The 19,192-nt window shown below is 45.7% G+C and overlaps 1 protein-coding gene across 5 annotated transcripts in view; it reads left to right on the top strand.

The window, feature by feature from the left end:
• fam135b (family with sequence similarity 135 member B) overlaps positions 1-18,921 on the top strand; it is a 50,500-nt gene extending 31,579 nt beyond the window's left edge. For all 5 annotated transcript variants that reach the window (XM_077006078.1, XM_077006075.1, XM_077006077.1 and 2 more), the window contains 13 exons: positions 1,994-2,147; positions 2,570-2,619; positions 4,253-4,408; positions 5,027-5,100; positions 6,137-6,291; positions 6,612-8,763; positions 9,293-9,459; positions 10,359-10,450; positions 10,715-10,812; positions 12,934-13,085; positions 13,312-13,422; positions 14,007-14,120; positions 15,137-18,921. In XM_077006078.1, the coding sequence (XP_076862193.1) occupies positions 1,994-2,147; positions 2,570-2,619; positions 4,253-4,408; positions 5,027-5,100; positions 6,137-6,291; positions 6,612-8,763; positions 9,293-9,459; positions 10,359-10,450; positions 10,715-10,812; positions 12,934-13,085; positions 13,312-13,422; positions 14,007-14,120; positions 15,137-15,342 (3,681 nt within the window). In that variant the 3' untranslated portion in view covers positions 15,343-18,921. The remainder of the gene's footprint in view (positions 1-1,993; positions 2,148-2,569; positions 2,620-4,252; positions 4,409-5,026; positions 5,101-6,136; positions 6,292-6,611; positions 8,764-9,292; positions 9,460-10,358; positions 10,451-10,714; positions 10,813-12,933; positions 13,086-13,311; positions 13,423-14,006; positions 14,121-15,136) is intronic.
• Positions 18,922-19,192: the final 271 nt, after the last annotated feature.

Below are 19,192 nucleotides of genomic sequence, written 5' to 3'. Positions count from 1 at the left end.
ATTACTGAGCTTCAGACCTGACTGGAGTCAGTCAAAGCCACTGTGTTAACACAGCTCACACAGGTCTCATCAGTGAAGAGAGATAGGGAGAGGGGGGGAGAGAAGGGGGGGGTAGAGAGAGAGAGAAGGAGAGAGAGAGAGCGAGAGAGAGAGAGCGAGAGAGAGGGATAGAGAGAGAAGGAGAGAGAGGGGGTAGAGAGAGAGAAGGAGAGAGAGAGCGAGAGAGAGAGAGAGAGAGAGAGAGGGATAGAGAGAGAAGGAGAGAGAGAGAGAGAGAGAGAGAGAGAGAGAGAGAGAGAGAGAGATAGAGAGAGAAGGAGAGAGAGGGGGTAGAGAGAGAGAATGAGAGAGAGAGAGAGAGGGAGAGAGAGAGAGAGAGAGAGAGAGAGAGAGAGAGAGAGAGAGAGAGAGAGAGAGAGAGAGAGAGAGAGAGAGAGGGTCTGACGTTATTTCACTAATGACTGTGGTACGTAACATTATTGTTAGTGATCTTTCAGGATGCTCTGTCACTGCTGCTGGGCTCTGATCAGTGTGGCTTTTACCTGTCTGACCTCACCTGGTGTGACATCACCTGGTGTGACATCACCACATGATTTTTCATGTAACATTATCATGTGTATACCTGGTGCTGGAGTGCAGGAGTGCCAGGCAGTTTGTGTGATCTACAACTGTCTGTAATTCATCTTGAAAGTGTGGCATTTCAATTTGTGTATCTGTATTTGTGTATTGCAGTTTTTGATGTCCACATTCAGTATTTCACATGTTGGAGTACTGAGTCTATGGACTACAGACACGGCCATGCTCAGCTTGTGTAAGCTATCTTCTAACGCGACAGGGTCTGATCTCAGGGTAACTGTTGCCTAGGTAATTCTGTGTGGCACACCAGCAGTGACGGTGACAAATGAGAGAGCTCCTGTGTGTAATAAACTTGGGCCAGCTCAACACGCACAACCATGTGAGCGTTAGCTGGGAAAGGTTTGCCAAAATAATATTCTCAACACAAGGAATTAGCATCTACTGAATATGCAAAATCGCAACTTGTTTTCAGCTGCATAAATTAATGTCTGAGCTTATGTAGCGCTTGTATACAGGAGCCTATACTGCACAAACAGATGCAAATGTATAAGGCATTATGAAGCAACAAATGAATGAACGAACGAATGAAAGAATGAATGAGCAAATGGATGAATGAACGGCAGCACTTCAGCTGAAGCCCCGTCTACATTCAGCGGTGGTTCTGAGGTGAGGAAGTGCTGGGCGTTGTATGCACGGCTGGCACGAAGTCTCGCCCTCCAGACGGCCCACAGACGGGTCAGCCACACCTGTCTGAACCGCACCTACACCACAGGCCCGTGTACTAAAGGAGTGTGTATAGGCACAAGGGTGGTGTTTCTGACGTGAAGTCTCACGTGCATGCTGCTTTTGCCCTGTGTTGTCAGTGCTTTGCCTAATGCTGTGAGCAAAGTCAAACCCCTCACGTCTTCTCCCCTAAACGGTGCACACTCATTCACCGAGATATTTCCCATTCAGCGCGGAATGAATCCCATTCTGAGGAGAATTAGTTCCAATCCGATTTGAATGGCGTTCTGTAATTGAAACGGTCAGTGATCAGATGTCAATGGCGCGCGTGAATACATTAGTCTGATAAGGGATAGAAGAAACGCTACATTTGAGCACTTCTGCTGCCTGGTCAGGGTTTGCATGTAAGCGCAGCGTAAGAGAGCGTAGAGTTTAATCTGAGCCACGGCCGCGGGGCAAATACGATCAAACGCTTTATTATGGTGTTCTACCTATCAGCATGTTCACCACCGACGTCTGTCTCTCTCAGGTGTTACTGAACCTTAGAAGGCCCATGTTTGTTCAGCATTTTATGAAAGCCTGTTCTGTTCTGCTCAGAAGGAAATGACAGGGCACAATTTTAACAGCAGACAGTAAAACCTGACACACAGTTTGCTGACTGAGTATGTGTGTGTGTGTGCGTGTGTGTGTACAGGGCAGTTTTTACGTGCCTTCAGAGAACTGCCTGCAGAGAGCTCACACGTGGCACCGGACTCTCTGCCGCCTCCTGCTGGCTGCACACAAAGGACTGCGCTTCTATTACATGGCTCTGATGAATGACATCCCACAACTGCAGCATGTAGAAATAGGTATGTTCACACAACAATCACACAACGCTCAAACAACATTCACACAATGCTCACGCAGTGCTCATTCAATGCTCATTCAATGCTCAGACAGCATCCCATGGTTACAATGTTCAGCGCCATATCCTGTTATCTTGAGATGAGACCATGGGAATATGGTGTTCGGTGTAAAAAAGAAGGTTTATGTAATCACGCACTGTAAAGAGTACTTAACCCTAACGTCTCACATGATGCTTATGCAGTATAGACCCTCAACATGTTACATGTTAACTGCAAACTGTAAAATGTGAACTGTAAAACATTATACCAGCACTCTTATCTGTACAGCTGTACGCTGTGTACGTAAAGTTGAATCAAGGCACACAGCAAGTACACTAACCTTGCTGAAGTTCATTTGGAACTGAACCATGTTTTTCTTCCTACAGAGGACTTACCGATTGAGGAGACACTGAACAAGCTCACCAGTGAAGTTCAGGTACAGACACTCCCTCTCAAAGGCGTACAGCTAGTCAATCAGGCGCCGGCCCTCCAACGAGAGCAGCTGTCCAATAGCATACATGCAACACTAATAATACTGCAACCCCTGACATGCAGCACATGAGGACAGAAGGCGCTGTAACAAATATGTCACTGAAGCAGAAAGCACTTAGGGCTCCCCAGAGAACCAGCTGCTCTGTCAGCACTTCCTGAAGGAGCCTGTAGGAAATTTCACACTTAACCAGCCCCTGTTAGGACAGCTCTCACGTGGACTCAGAATCTCTCCTGTTAGGACAGCTCTCACGTGGTCTAAGAATCTCTCCTGTTAGGACAGCTCTCACGTGGACTCAGAATCTCTCCTGTTAGGACAGCTCTCACGTGGTCTAAGAATCTCTCCTGTTAGGACAGCTCTCACGTGGACTCAGAATCTCTCCTGTTAGGACAGCTCTCACGTGGACTCAGAATCTCTCCTATTAGAAAAGCGCTCACGTGGTCTCAGAATCTCTTCTGTTACATTACATTTACATTTACATTTACGGCATTTAGCAGACAATCTTATCCAGAGCGACTTACAAAGTGCTTTGCTTCTGATCACAGAATACATCCTAGGAAATAGTACAGACAGGCCAGAATTCAAGACACCATTGAGTCAGACTACTACTAAACTACAGGAGTCAATGTCATTACCTTGTGTTTTGCAAGTTAGACATTTGCCAAGAAGCACAAATAACCATAAACAGACATACAATTTAAGAACAACGGCAAGTGGTATCAGCTGAATTAGTGCTCTGGTAAGAACTCAACAGGTGAGTCTACAGTCTACGCTTGAAGATAGTAATAGACTCTGCAGTCCTAGCAGCTAATGGAAGATCGTTCCACCATCTTGGAGCCAGGACGGAGAATAGTCTGGAGCTTTGTCTTCCATGAGACTGTTAGGACAGCTCTCACATGGTCTCAGAATCTCTCCTGTTAGGACAGCTCTCATGTGCTCTAAGAATCTCTCCTATTAGGACAGGTCTCACGTGCTCTAAGAATCTCTCCTGTTAGGACAGGTCTCGCGTGCTCTAAGAATTTCTCCTGTTAGGACAGGTCCCACATGGTTTCAGAATCTCCCCTGTTAGGACAGGTCTCATGTGGTTTCAGAATCTCCCCTGTTAGGACAGGTCTCATGTGGTCTCAGAATCTCTCCTGTTAGGACAGGTCTCATGTGGTCTCAGAATCTCTCCTGTTAGGACAGGTCCCACATGGTTTCAGAATCTCCCCTGTTAGGACAGGTCTCATGTGGTCTCAGAATCTCTCCTGTTAGGACAGGTCCCACATGGTTTCAGAATCTCCCCTGTTAGGACAGGTCTCATGTGGTCTCAGAATCTCTCCTGTTAGGACAGGTCTCACGTGCTTTCTTTAGTCCTTCCTCATTGTCTTTGTATTTTCTCTTTCTTTTATCCTCTATCTTTCTTTCTTTAAGTTTTCAGTCTTTTATTGTTCTATCATTTTGTCTCATTCATTTCTCTTTCACTCTCCCCTTTTACTCCATCCCTCACTCTTCCTCCTTCCCTCTCTCCCATTCTGTTTCTTGTTTTCTAACGTCTTGGACGGTGCTCGTCCCCTCATGTGTGTTCCTGTGTCTCCAGCTGCAGAGTGGCCATGAGAAGGTCGTGGAGCAGATCTCCAGAGACCTGACGCAGCTGTGTGCCAAGCTGTCTGCTCTGTGGTCTGGGTTTGTGGAGGCCGTCGTCCCCAGCCCACACGTCTGCACCTACCTGGCCCAAGAGCACCACAACCTGAGGGTGGGGGAGCCTCACTCTCACACACATTACCTTCATAGTCTTACAGAGCCTCTCCTGGCTGAGGAGGTTGTGGAAGGGGCTCTGACTTTAGGCATGGGTTCAAAATCAAGAACATAAATAATGTGTGTGCAGATGACATAGAGGAGAAATAGTGCAGCCTGCACATATCACAGCAGATCTCTGCTAATGTTAAAATTGTGTTAAAATTGCACCACTAAACTGAATGTCTGAATATCAGCCCTACTGTTTTATTACTAATGGCCTGCTTGCCTTGGTTTCTGTCTGTGCTCTTAAGATAATGAGGTTCCTGAACATGTGTTTTAGATCCCCTGTGAGCGGGTGTCTAATGGCTTGCATAATATGTCCACCCACAGGAGACAATTGATATCCATTAGAAACTATAATAAAGGACACAAAATCCCCACTGAACAGAACTGACTCACTGTTTAGGATTGTTTCATATTCCTGGACAATTCTTTGGATGAAAATGTATAACTTTTTCATTTTAAATCCATACAAATTATGGATATAATCGAAGTGGAAAACAGTAGAACCTGGTGTGGTCAGCACCAGTACAGATGTAGTACAGATTGAGAGTAAACATGATCTTTTCCACAGGTCAGGAGATTCTCTGAGGGTTACTTCTTCACTGAGCATCCCAAAGACTCTTCACTCACCTTCCAAGAGGAGCTGTGAGCAACCTCATCCATCTCTCTACAGACTGTGATCCATCGTTCTATAGCTAGACTGATCTGTCGTTTCATAGATAAACTGTGATCTATCATTCTATAGCTAGGCTGTGATCTATTGATCTATAACTAGTTTATACTCAATAGCTAGACTGTGATCCATTGATTTATAACTAGGCTATACTCAATAGCTCTATAGCTAGACTGTGATCCATTGATCTATAACTAGGCTATAATCAATAGCTCTATAGCTAGACTGTGATCCATTGATCTATAACTAGGCTATACTCAATAGCTCTATAGCTAGACTGTGATCCATTGATCTATAACTAGGCTATAATCAATAGCTCTATAGCTAGACTGTGATCCATTGATCTATAACTAGGCTATAATCAATAGCTCTATAGCTAGACTGTGATCCATTGATCTATAACTAGGCTATAATCAATAGCTCTATAGCTAGACTGTGATCCATTGATCTATAACTAGGCTATAATCAATAGCTCTATAGCTAGACTGTGATCCATTGATCTATAACTAGGCTATACTTAATAGCTCTATAGCTAGACTGTGATCTATTGATCTATAACTAGGCTATAATCAATAGCTCTATAGCTAGACTGTGATCCATGACTCTATAGTTAGGCTGTGATTGTCTGTGTTAGTAGTTGTCACAGGGTTACAGTTGTCAGAGCTGACTATGAAGACTATGAAATTCTCTGCTCTTTCTCTCCCTCTCTTTCTCTCTACCTCTTCTCTCTCTCCCCCTCTTCTCTCTCTCACTCTACCTCCCTCTATCCCACCCTACTCTCTCTCTCCCTCCCTCTCCCACTCTCTCTCTCCCCCTCTTCCTCTCTCTCTCTCTCTCTCTCCCTCCCTCTCCCACTCTCTCTCCCCCTCTTCCTCTCTCTTCCTCTCCCCCCCTCTCCCACCCCACTCTCTCTCTCTCCCTCTCCCTCCCCCATCCCACCTCTCTCTCTCTCTCTCTCTCTCTCTCTCTTTCTTCTTCTCCCTCTCCCATCCCACTCTCTCTCTCCAGTATCAGTAGGCATGCTCAGGTGGCTGTAGAGTTGAGGAGCTCAGATTATCTAAGCCACATGCCTCCTCTACCCATCGAGTGCCTTGACATTGATGGCGATTGGAGCAGCTTGCCAATCATCTTCGAGGACAGATATGTGGCCACGCCCTGTTCAGGTGAACACTCCAATAGGCATCAGCTTCCTCATCCGCCAGGCCTCTGTGTGCATTCATGCTGGTACACCAGGTTACTTCTGTGTATAGGGTTTTACTCTGCACACATCACAGCATGAACTAAGGTCTTATTCTATGACTTAAGGCTTTTCACATGGTTTAATATTAATGAAAGACTAGTCCAGGTAATTTAACACTAGAGATTTACAGTGTCTACAGTTACCCATTAATGACAATAGAGTAATTTGCTGTCCCATTAACTTTAGTGTAGTCTGATAAAACCCAATCAAAATATGTTTTTTTCACTTTTCTCTGCTTTTCAGATTATAAATCACATGTGCCAACCCAGCCTGTCTCAACTAACAAGCAATTAACAGGTCCTGATGACACAGTGGACCATACCATTACACCAGCAGGGGGAAGTACACAATATCACTCACCAGCAATAACCTCCGAGAGTCCTCCTGGGGAGGACTACATGGACCTACCCACCTACATGGCTCTCATTGGGCAGGAAAGAGAGATCATCATAGAGAGGGAGGGGACTGTGGCTGAACTGGACAATCTGATTGGCCGTGTTAATGAGGCTGTTAGTATAGACAGTGCTGAAGCTGAGAATGAATTTGTAGACAAATCCGAGTGTAAGTTGAGGCCTGCATCTAAACAGGAATCTAGTGGTGCTCACAAGAGTGTAGAAAGAACAGAATCAGACTTACAAACTGGAGAATCAGACCAAATTAACTTGACAGAACAAGCTAATTATCAACAATGTACCACAGACACTCAGGCAGCCACAGAAACGCAAACTGTGTGTGAGAGAAGTGCAGTGCGCTCCCAAGGAGACAGGTGCCTGCCTGATCGTTCCTCCAGCCACAGTATGAAGTATATTGATATAAGAGCCAATGAATCCAAGCCAGACAGGGGAGAACCAGAGCTGTTCGACCAATCAAACATCACAGAATTTCATAATGCTGATTGTGCAGAGATCTCTAATATGGATCAGCATGTTAGCCAATCAGAAGTCAGTTCAAACATCTATGTTGCAGAAGGAGCTGGTGCAATACTGGATGATGTGTGCACTGAAGCACCTTCTCTAACACAAGCAAAGGATGATGGGAGTGTGGCCACCTCAGCCATCTCACATACACCTCCAACTGACCAATCAGTCTTGCTGCCACAAAGCATCGGCATTGTGCAGCTGGACCGCCCACTTTCGGAGACTCCTCCCAGAGGTGGGGTTCTGGGCAAGTCCAAGGTAATGAAGCGCTCGTCCTCCGTGATATCTGACTCTGGCATCGAGAGTGAACCCAGCTCCGTGGCTTGGCCTTCGGACGGACGGAGCGGGGTCAGCGGAGGTCGCGACCCCTTGCAGCAGCAGCCGTGTCGCCGTCGTACGCCCCACCGGAGCTCGTTGGAGGGCCTACAGACGGACAGTCACGGCAGCCTCCCAAGTGCCACCCAGGCCTCCCTGACCTCCATCAGCTCCCTACCTTACGAAGATGAGGAGGAAGAGCAGGAGAGGCAACTCAACACGCTCACCAAATCTGCCTCTGCGCCACACATCAGCAGCCCCGATGACAACTCGGGCGACCAGAGCCCAGCCAATCAGCAGAGGTGGAACACTGAGGAGACCAGTGAGAGGAAGGTGGTCCAAGAAGCAACCAATCACACGACACGGAATCTGGGAGATGACAGAGAGGCACAAGAAATTCCAAATAAGGAGGTGGCCAGTCATGAGATGATATATGAGGAAATGTCCAATCCAGATGGAAATATAGAACGTGATACTAGCCTGATAAGAACTGTGACAGAAGTGTTACGTTTTCAACAGTTTGCAACAAAAACAAGTATTGATGCATTGTCAGACCAGTCTGATGATGTGGAACCAATCACATGTGGAAAGAGCAGAATGCATGCGGAAGGTCTGACTGGCGATGACACTGGACTGTGTGTCTGCGAAACCGAACGCTATGAACACAAGGGGCCTGTGGAGCTGAACACTGATCCTGTTAGCCACAGCTACGATGACATTAGCTTTCGTCACATCCTTTTGAGTGAGCTTGAGGATGGTGATCTGGGGAATGTCACAAACAAACCATCCAATGAAAATGAAAAGGACCAAAACGTTGCCAGTCTAACTACCAATGGGAAGGACGGGTCCTGTAACCTCAGTGAGCTTTCCGCCAATGAGAAAGAGCAGAAGCAGCTAGAGGGACAGGGCAGACTGAATAAAGTGCCGAGTTCAGGCTTGGCATTTGTGAATAAGAAGGTGGTGGAGGTGGTGAACCTGTCCGTGTCTTGTGCTCCAACTTGCCTGCCTTTCTCCTCCATCCTCCGTGACTCACCCTCCATTAGTGGAATCACAGCCCGGCAGGTGACCTCACCCATTACCCATCAGCCTGTGGGCTCCTTCGGAATTGTTTCCTCTTCTTCCTCTCTCCGGTGTGAACAGGAAATCAGTGAGCGGATGTTGAAGTGAGTGACAGCGGCCATTTACAGACGGGAGTGTTTTAGGGGGGATGTGATGTTTGGATTAAAAAAACTATGTCAGTTGGGGCAATACTACATTAATGCTACATTAATAATACGTTAATACTTGAGTTAGGTGTTTACAAAGATAAAACAAGACCCCCTGTGGGTTTTATCCTGTTTTTGGGTAATCTAATTATTTTTCTACAGAGTTATCTGTCTCGCTACTTGTCATATTTCTGTGAGAACTAGAGGTCCTGATGCTGGACATGATGTTTATTTTGGGCTAAAATAACAGGCATTTCAGTTGAAGGACTTTGGTATATGAGAAAAGGCTTCTGAGAAACAGCTGTCATACTGTTCTTCTGTCTGCTAGTAAACTCAGAATTTGATCTTTGGAAATGATTTTTAATATCTCAGAATATAAAACAACACTAACATTTCTCTCTTTCTTTCTCTCCCTCTCTCCCCTTCTCTCTCTCTCACTCTCTCTGCATTTTGCTTCCACCCGTCACCCTTTCTCACTTTATTTTAGGTTTTTTGAAGCTAAGAAGGTTTTTCTGAGGGAGACACCATTTAGAGCCACTCTATACAGTGACCTTCCTCTCTTGGCATCTGATCATCCATATTTCCCTCCAGAGGAGGAAGAGGAGGAGTTTGAGGATGGGATCCACCTGGTAGTTTGCGTTCATGGTTTGGATGGTAAGTGTCTGTAAAGCATGAGAACCCTTCAAAGAAGGAAAAATGTTCCGGAAGGTTCTTAGAGGCAGATTTATTTATTTATAGTGTGTGTGGCTTGTTTCTGCCACACTGGAAAGTGTTTTTAATGGATAAAAAAGGCATAGAAGGGCGTAAAATCCCACATACATCCACATACACTCATGCACACACACACACACACATACACACATACACACATTAAGGAGGGTTGTAAGATGAGAAGATAAAACCGGTTCAGACCTCCTGATTCCAGGATTAGTGATAATCTCAGTCTGACACAGGAGTCCACAGAGTGCTACAGAATAAATGTTAACATGGATGGCAGAAGCCATGGATTCCAGAAGAACACAAGCTCATTTGTCTAAGGACTTTGAATCCCAGGTGGTTGGGTTTGGACCACATGCTACACATCTCTGCCAGTCACAGGTGACCAAGTGGGCAGGTGTATTCAACTCATGTTTGTGTAGATGTGTGTGTGTACACAGTTTTGAAGCATCAAATGAATATGATGGTAAATAAACATCTCTGTTATTCACACAGTGATAACTCAAGCATAGCTATTGTTGGAATGCAAGGAAACGTCTCAGTTGTACTGCTTCAAATATACAGTCATATTAGCTCACTACATCACCCATTACATATACATATTAGATGAATATGCTCATTTAAATAGAACAGTCTACATAAATTGATTTCAGACATACAACTAAGCCCAGAACAGCAGCAAACCGAAGCTCTTTCTCCCTGGTTGAGCAGCTCCAGCAAGTCTTTTGTTCTGTATTAAGTTTCTTCTGAGCTGTTGTAAGTGCATGTCTCATTATTCTTGTGTACCACCTGTGGGTTTTGGTAACTCGAGTGGGTTTTTGTGTGGACGTGTTCAGGTAACAGTGCAGACCTGCGTTTGGTGAAGACCTTCATTGAGCTCGGTCTGCCTGGGTCAAGACTTGACTTCCTCATGTCTGAACACAACCAGGTAACCAAGCTTGAGTGGGTTCCTCTGGTCTCCAGCTTGCCTTGTTCTTTTATTTACATTTTTAGATTATCTTAGAACATTACTAATGGCAGAAATCGTATGTACATTAGCATGGTATTAAATGGCTCATTACACAAGCCATCTCTCACGTACACCCCCTCTACGACCCCCCCCCCCCCCCCCTACCCCCAACCCCCCCTCTTCCACTAACCACCTCTCTACCCCTAACTCCCCCTCTACCCCTAACCCCCCCCTCTACCCCAGACAGACACATTTGCAGATTTTGACACCATGACAGACCGCCTGCTGGATGAGATAATTCAGCACATTCAGCTCTACAACCTCACCGTGGGCAGAATCAGGTTTGAGCACACACCCACACTAACCACACCTGCATTAACCACACCTGCACTAACCACACCCGCACTAACCACACCCTCACTATCCACACCCACACCCACACTAACCACACCCGCACTAACCACACCCACATTAACCACACCTGCACTAACCACACCCACACTAACCACACCCGCATTAACCACACCCGCACTAACCACACCCGCACTAACCACACCTGCACTAAGCACACTTGCACTAACCACACCCTCACTAACCAAACCTGCACTAACCACACCCACACTAACCACACCCTCACTAACCAAACTTGCAATAAACACACCCGCCCCAACCACACCTGCACTAAACACACTAACCACACCCACACTAACCACACCTGCACTAACCACACCCACACTAAACACACCCAAACTAACCACACCCACACTAACCACATCATCAATCCCACAGATCGACACTTGTATATATATTAGGGGTGGGCATAGATTATTATTTTTTATCTAGATTAATCTCACTGAAATCTTGAAATTAATCTAGAATAATCTATATTAAAATGGCTCATATGCGTGCTACCCAAGTAATGACTAAAAGTCAGTTTTTGAGATAGGGTTTCTTAACACAGAGGGTGCATTAGACCATTTTGGAAACATCTCCTGTTTCCAAAATGCATCAATGACTGCTTGAGAAAGCTGTTCTACTTTGATACTTGAAGAAAAAAAAAAAACATATAAATAAAATAAAATAAAATGTAGGCTACTCGTGTTCAACGGTTTATTCAGTTAAACATGAATTTGTAAGCCTATAGGCTACTGTACATTAAAAGGGGTTGATAACATGTTTATTCAGCTAAACATGATATTTGAAATGTAAGCCAACATTTAGTACATTTAACCTCACGGACGTAATTTGGGGGGGACTTTTTCAAAAGCCGGTTTTGGTCCTCTGCAGTTTTAACGGTTAAAAAGAAATATTTATGTGATATCCGTAATAACAGAGTACTGAAAACACTGACCAACGATACCTTTGTGTTGTCTTTCATTTAACACGTACTAGAACTCACAGAGATCACGTATGCTATGTTTCTCCCACCTACGTGACTGAACTAACGCTAGGTTCAACCAGAGCCGTATAGAGAGTGTATAGGGTACTACAAGTGTTTGTGTGGGCACTGCAGGTGTTTGGGTTTGTGTGGGTACTACGGGTGTTTGAGAGTTCAAGATGTGAATAAGAAGTGATACCCTGGAGGTAAAAGTCTGATGTCAGGTGATTCCACACTCCTGTAGTGTCTGCCAGGTGGCTGGAGTGAGAAGAGGCTGTTCTGGGCGTTGGCTTGGTCCCAGATGGTGGTGAGGGCCCTTCTTATGCCCCCCCCTCCCCCACGCAGGACATGTCCTCCAGTAGGATTAAGGGCGTCTCTGAGGCTGCAGTCATCAGCAGGACAGCTTCCAAAGCAGTGGGAGAGGGGGCTGGTGAGAATGCTTCCAGTGAGGCACCCAGAGACGTTCTGAAGAGCCCCAGCTCACATGCTACATATGTTCATTTGGTAACTTGTCTTGGGAACATGCAGCATGTTTGTTTAGCCTTCCTGATCAGGTGTGTTGTGAGACCAGATGAGGTGTAGGGGTAGTACTAATGTAGAATCTATGTTGGTGTATGCATGGTGTATTTGTATATTCTTGACAAGGCCACAAGATGGCAGTGTTGTACAACAGCACAGTTCATAAATGGGACTTAAAATTCATGAATTCAGGGGGTATTATGTTGGCTGCCAATGCATTGCACGGGTATTATTTGGCTATGGAGAGGAAAAGTCCATGTCTGTTACACACCATTATTTAAGCAAACACATCCATTGTAAACTAGTGATGCATTTTGCTCCGTACCACACCACAATCATACCATGACCACACGACTACTCTGCCTAACACCGTGTGGACGCCTCGTCCAGCTCACGCGTCTGTAGGAGCTGACGTCTCATGCGTCTGGAGCTGACGTCTCACGCCTCTGGAGCTGACGTCTCACACGTCTGGAGCTGACGTCTCACGCGTCTGGAGCGGACGTCTCGCGTGTCTGGAGCGGACGTCTCGCGTGTCTGGAGCTGACGTCTCACTCGTGTGTTTCAGCTTCGTTGGTCATTCCCTGGGTAACATCATCATCCGCTCAGTATTGACGAGGCCACGTTTCCGCTGCTACCTGGGCCGGCTGCACACCTTCCTGTCTCTGTCTGGACCTCACCTGGGAATGCTCTTCAACAACAGCACGCTGGTCAGCACAGGTGTGTGATACTCATTAGGATCAGGCCAGGATCATTACGCACTGGATTAGGAACTAAATACTAGTGTTCAGTACTCAATAGATTTGGTTCTCTAGTGTTCAGTACTGACTGGATTAGGATCTCTAGTGTTTAGTAGTTATTAGATTAGATCTAATATTACAATATTAAATCCAAACATATATATATTGTGTGTTTCTATGTATACGTGTGTGTGTGTGTTCTGCAGGTTTGTGGCTGATGCAGAAGTTGAAGAAGTCAGGCTCCTTGCTGCAGCTCACCTTCAGAGACCATCACGACCCTCGCCAGACCTTCCTCTACACGCTCAGCCGCAAACCAGGTAAACACGCACGCACGCACGCACATGTGCACACACAAACACATGCACGCACAAACACCCGCACGTGCACGCATGCACACGCACATGTGCACACACATACACATGCATGCACACACACACGCACACAAACACACACTCACACACACACACACACACACACACACTCCACACACACTATGTGTTGTCTGACATTCCTCCTATATACACTTAACAAGTACACACAAACTTGCAAATCTACGAACACACACAAACACAACCTCAAAAGAAACCGTTCACAAATACTACAGACAGCCTCACAACACACACAAATACTCTCAAACCAAACTGCTCGCTGTCACTCTACAGACATGTTCATGTTGCAGGTCTGCAGTACTTTAAGAGCGTGGTACTGTTCTGCAGGTCTGCAGTACTTTAAGAGCGTGGTGCTGTTCTGCAGGTCTGCAGTACTTTAAGAGCGTGGTGCTGTTCTGTAGGTCTGCAGTACTTTAAGAGCGTGGTACTGTTCTGCAGGTCTGCAGTACTTTAAGAGCGTGGTGCTGTTCTGCAGGTCTGCAGTACTTTAAGAGCGTGGTGCTGTTCTGCAGGTCTGCAGTACTTTAAGAGCGTGGTGCTGGTGGCCTCCCCTCAGGACCGCTACGTCCCTTTTCACTCTGCGCGGATCGAGATGTGTCGAACGGCCCTGAAGGACCGAACGACAGGTCAGTTCCCCTGAAGCCGTTCTCAGACCTCAACCAGCCAGATGGGGGCGTCCCGTAGACCTCCCGTAGACCTCCTGTAGACCTCTGCCAGACTGCTCGATGACTTGAAGGGCCGGAGGAGATTGTTAATGCATTATTAACTTCTAATCTGGCGAATGGAACAGATGAAATATGTCTGGGATACGTGTGGGGGCTTGTCAGAGGGAAAATGCTAAAGAGAGAGAGCATGAGGGAATAAAATAGATGAGGATGAGGGAGAGAGAGAGAGAGAGATAGAGAGATAGAGAGAGAGAGAGAGAAAGGGGGGAGAAAGAGAGAGAGAGAGACACACACAGAGATACACAGAGAGAGAGATAGAGAGAGAGAGAGAGAGAGAGAGAGACACACACACAGAGATACACAGAGAGAGAGATAGAGAGAGAGAGAGAGAGAGAGAGAGAGAGAGAGAGAGAGGAGGGAGATTGTGCAGTGATCAGAGTTGAAGGGTTTTTTGTGCATTGTGTTGGTGCCTGTGGGGTGGTTATTCTCCCTTTGACAGCTTTTCTTCACAGTAGCTTAAAGAGCAGAAGAAAGAATTTAGTCACAGAGTGTCAGTGTATCAGAGCTGAAGAGATGTTTTAAAAGCTGTCAGCAAACACACACACACACACACACACACACACACACACACACACACACACACACACACACACACACACACACACACACAGACACACTTAGAGGGTGAAAGATAAAGAAAGGTAAGGAAATCACCTCTAAGGAAGAAGTAAATGGTAAATCAGCTCGCTTATTTGAGTGTGTTTGTGTGTGAGTGTGTGTTTACATCACTGACACGGGTTGTCATGCTGTGGTGTTCTAGCTATGCTACTGGCGTATTTGTCTGGGTGAAACAGAGTGTGTGTGTGTGTGTGTGTGTGTGTGTGTGTGTGTGTGTGTGTGTGTGTGTGTGTGTGTGTGTGTGTGTGTGTGTGTGTGTGTGTGTGTGTGTGTGTGTGTGTGTGTGTGTGTTGTGGCAGGTCCCGTGTACACGGAGATGATAAACAACCTGCTGCAACCGTTGCTGAGCGCACCGAACTGCCGTCTGATCCGGCAGAATGTGTTCCACGCTCTCCCCAACACGGCAAACGCCCTGATCGGCCGGGCCGCACACATCGCCGTGCTAGACTCCGAGCTCTTCCTGGAGAAGTTCCTCCTCGTGGCAGGTCTCGACTACTTCAAATAGCCAGCCAGACTGCGAGAGTCCTTTGCCATCACAGGAAGCCACAACGAACACTTCCAGGTCACAGATAGCAGCAGGTTGCAAATGGCCACCTCAGAGATCATCCCTCAGATTAGAAGCAAGAGGTTGCAATTTAGTGGCTGGGGAGCAGCAGTCAGCCTGTTCAACGAGCCAATGAAATGAAGCAAAACATGATACATCAGGGGTCATCTCCATGGTTACGGACCACACCACAACAGTTACATTGACCATCAACCACGTAAACGCAGCTAATAAGTGTTGCCAGTCAAGGAATGTGTTGGTCCGTAAGTCATAATATATACATATATATGTACATATGTGTGTATAGTAGCTACATAGTGAATCGTATTTATAGAGATGAATATCATATCAGGAGGCTCAAAGTAGCCTTATATGACAGAGCTTCGAGAACAAGCTTAAAGGATGTTTTAAACTGGTGTTGTTTGAATTCCATATCAAATGTCTAATGTAAACACGTAGATGTGTCAAACCATCAGAACGTATTTAAGATTCACAACATCTCCTCATTATTGTTGAGGTGGGGGGGTGCCATGTTTAATCACACTTCTCCACCTGTTTCTGTTCATTTTGGTTCATGCCTTTACTTAAAATGTCTGTTCTTATTTCATTTGTTTCTACATGCAAACTAACAAATATTTTTGTACATTTTTAAAAAACCTGTCTCTCATAGCAACTCCAGTGAGTTCAGACGCTGGTCAGACAGGAGTCTGAAGGATGGGTCTATAGTGCTTTGAGTTCCATTAACAAGCCTCTATCTGTTGATATATATGGATCTCACGCCCATGTAGAAAGCAGACATTTTGTCAGAAAGCATTGAAAATATATTACCAAAATAAGGTGTGTATTTATTAGCATTGTCTTTTGTCATTTGTTCCCTGTCTTAGCATATCATCCTGTCAGTTTCAGAATCATAGATGTTGACAAAGAATCTGAGTGGCCATCATCGTGGTTACTGACACTGTTTTCTATACCAGCGTGCTGTTTTACCCCCTGTGATGTGTCAGGTATGTGTTTATGTCCATGTGCGTGATCATGTGTGTATTTATTTAGTTTGCTTCCTCGGGTGTGTGTTGTGCCAGGGGTGAATCACTGATTCGGTAGAATGACAGAATATGTCAAATGTAAGCCTATTGAAATCAGTCATCAATGCAGTGGGTCTGTTAGTGACCGTGTAGTGTGACAGTAATACTGAAATACTATTCAGACAAAATTCATAAACACATTGACATTCTAATTTTGACATTCTGTCAAGCTACCTAAACATTCTAAACACCTGTTCTCTCACCAAATAAGGTGCAGTGACTGAACTTCATTTTAACATTTTTTGTGTGTTTATTATGTGGCATATTTATAATCATTTTCCATAATTCTTTGGGTCCTCTGTACTTCTGTGTACTTACCTGCTCTGGGTTTGATCGTCTCGTCATTCTGACTCTGTAGCTGTCATGGCATTGCAGATGCAGAGGTTGTGCTAGTGTGTTACACTCGTGGAAAGCAGAGCTGATATGTTTGAAACACAACGAGCAATTGTAAAATCACACTGGCTGAACTCATGGGGGTCGTAAGGGATACACAGAGTGTCAGAATGTGCAAGGAACTGTGTTTTCTGCACTCAATTCACCTGATGCAAGGTCTGGTAGGAGGTCTGAAATATGTTCTGGTAGAAGATCATGGAGAAGATGGAGAAGATCTTTCTTTCTTTCTTTGGGCTGGACTAAAGCCTCAGGCCTTCAGCCCAGCCCTGAGAAACTGATGTCCCCCAGTGCAGAGACACTGATGTCCCCCAGTGCAGAGACACTGATGTCCCCCAGCGCAGAGAAACTAATGTCCCCCAGTGCAGAGACACTGATGTCCCCAGCGCACAAACCACTGATGTCCCCCAGTGCAGAGACACTGATGTCCCCCAGCACAGAGAAACTGATGTCCCCCAGCGCAGAGAAACTGATGTCCCCCAGCGCAGAGACACTGATGTCCCCCAGTGCAGAGAAACTGATGTCCCCCAGTGCAGAGAAACTGATGTCCCCCAGTGCAGAGAAACTGATGTCCCCCAGCGCAGAGACACTGATGTCCCCCAGCGCAGAGAAACTGATGTCCCCCAGCACAGAGAAACTGATGTCCCCCAGTGCAGAGACACTGATGTCCCCCAGTGCAGAGGCCACTTTACCACCACTCTCGATCTGGCAAACAATCTAGCTGCACCTCAAGCTGACAGCGGTCAAACACAGTAGCACAGTCCCGAGAGACTGTACTGATGGCAGCGTGACAATACTGCAGACTTGACCCCTCCTATCGCTTCCTCTCCTCTCCTCTCCTCCCCTCTCTCTTCCTCTCTCCTCTCCTCCTTCCCATCTCCCTCTCTGCCCTTGTCCTGAGTGTCCGTTTCGGCTGTCACTGTGAGATCCAGCTCTTTTGTCCCACTTGATCCTCTTTGTGCTCCTGTGTTTGCACTGACTGACACTGATTGGCTGGCAAACAGGGCGCCACGGTGACTGAACCCTCCTCCTTAGAACATCGATGACCGGAAGAGGTCACATGACTGCTGTGTCAGCACTCCGAGCTCAGAGAGATGCTCCTCAAAATGCTTTAATTCCCAGAATGCATAGCGGGTGGTTAAGTGTGTGTGTGTTGGTTGCTAATAGGTGCTGATGGCTACAGTTTCCCCTGCAGGGCATAACAATGAGGTGAGAAGGTCTCTGTCGTTTCTCTCTTAGCAAGAATGAGGTCGGTGTGTCCATATCCCATAACACACTGTCCTTTCTTTTATTAGAAACAACAGATAAAATCAGAAATCACAGCATTCAAGATGCCACATCATTTCTAGAGACAGCCCTGGTTAATACCTTAAGGAGAAATGTGCAGGTGGCGAGTGTAATCGAGCGTTGAGGGTGTAAGGGGTTTGTTTCTTGTTTGTTGATCTTTGAGCTTCACATCACTGTTTACTGTTGTTTGCTAACAAAGCCGACTGATTTCAGTTTTTCTGGCTTTATTCCTATATCAGACACCACCAAATGTCTATTCACCATAACCACCACATCTAACGCTCAAACCTCTCAAATTACCACCAGGAGTGATTAGTCAGATTTATCCCTCTGTGTACCATTTGCACATATCTGTGTTGTGTGTGTGTGTGTGTGTGTGTGTGTGTGTGTGTGTGTGTGTGTGTGTATCCTCTGAGGGGCAGCTACGTTTCATGCTAACGATACACTGCTCGTCTTGTAACTTCAACCGTCCTTCATTTGAAAGCAGACTTTTCCTCACAGACCACCCTGTGTGTTGTCGTCACAATACAGAATGTAGAGATGATTTGAACAATGTATTCACTGTGAGAATGTGTATGATCTCTCTGATCTACTGTGCTACAAAAACTATTCATCCGTGCCAATGATAGTCTAATATTTTTCTATGTTTGCTCAATGTGTTTCTTGTAGCTTTTGCCCAAATGTACAAATATAAATATCATATGAATTCAAATATATAGAAACATGTATTACAATATATAAATATGATTAGATGACAAAATAAACATTATTCTTCTTTTAATGTGTGGAGTCTTGGTGTTTCAGCAATCAGTCATCTAGTGACTTTTACCTTGAAGTAACTTTTCCTTTGCTTTTGTTTGGTCTGTCTGTAACTGTTCTTCTCTCAGGACTCCTCCAGTTGCACCAATCCGAGCACTCATGGCTGCCCCCTTCAGGAAGGTTGGGGTACTCCTCTCACGCATGCATCAGGACGTGTTTCAGGTCACCGTCCCACTGGATGACCTGTATACTGTCACCATGGAAAACAACTGTCCAAAAGCTGTGCTATGCGT

The sequence above is a fragment of the Brachyhypopomus gauderio genome, chromosome 5, assembly GCF_052324685.1.
Source record: "Brachyhypopomus gauderio isolate BG-103 chromosome 5, BGAUD_0.2, whole genome shotgun sequence".
Classification (NCBI taxonomy): Eukaryota; Metazoa; Chordata; class Actinopteri; order Gymnotiformes; family Hypopomidae; genus Brachyhypopomus; species Brachyhypopomus gauderio.
This window is presented reverse-complemented; position numbering and strand designations above follow the sequence as displayed.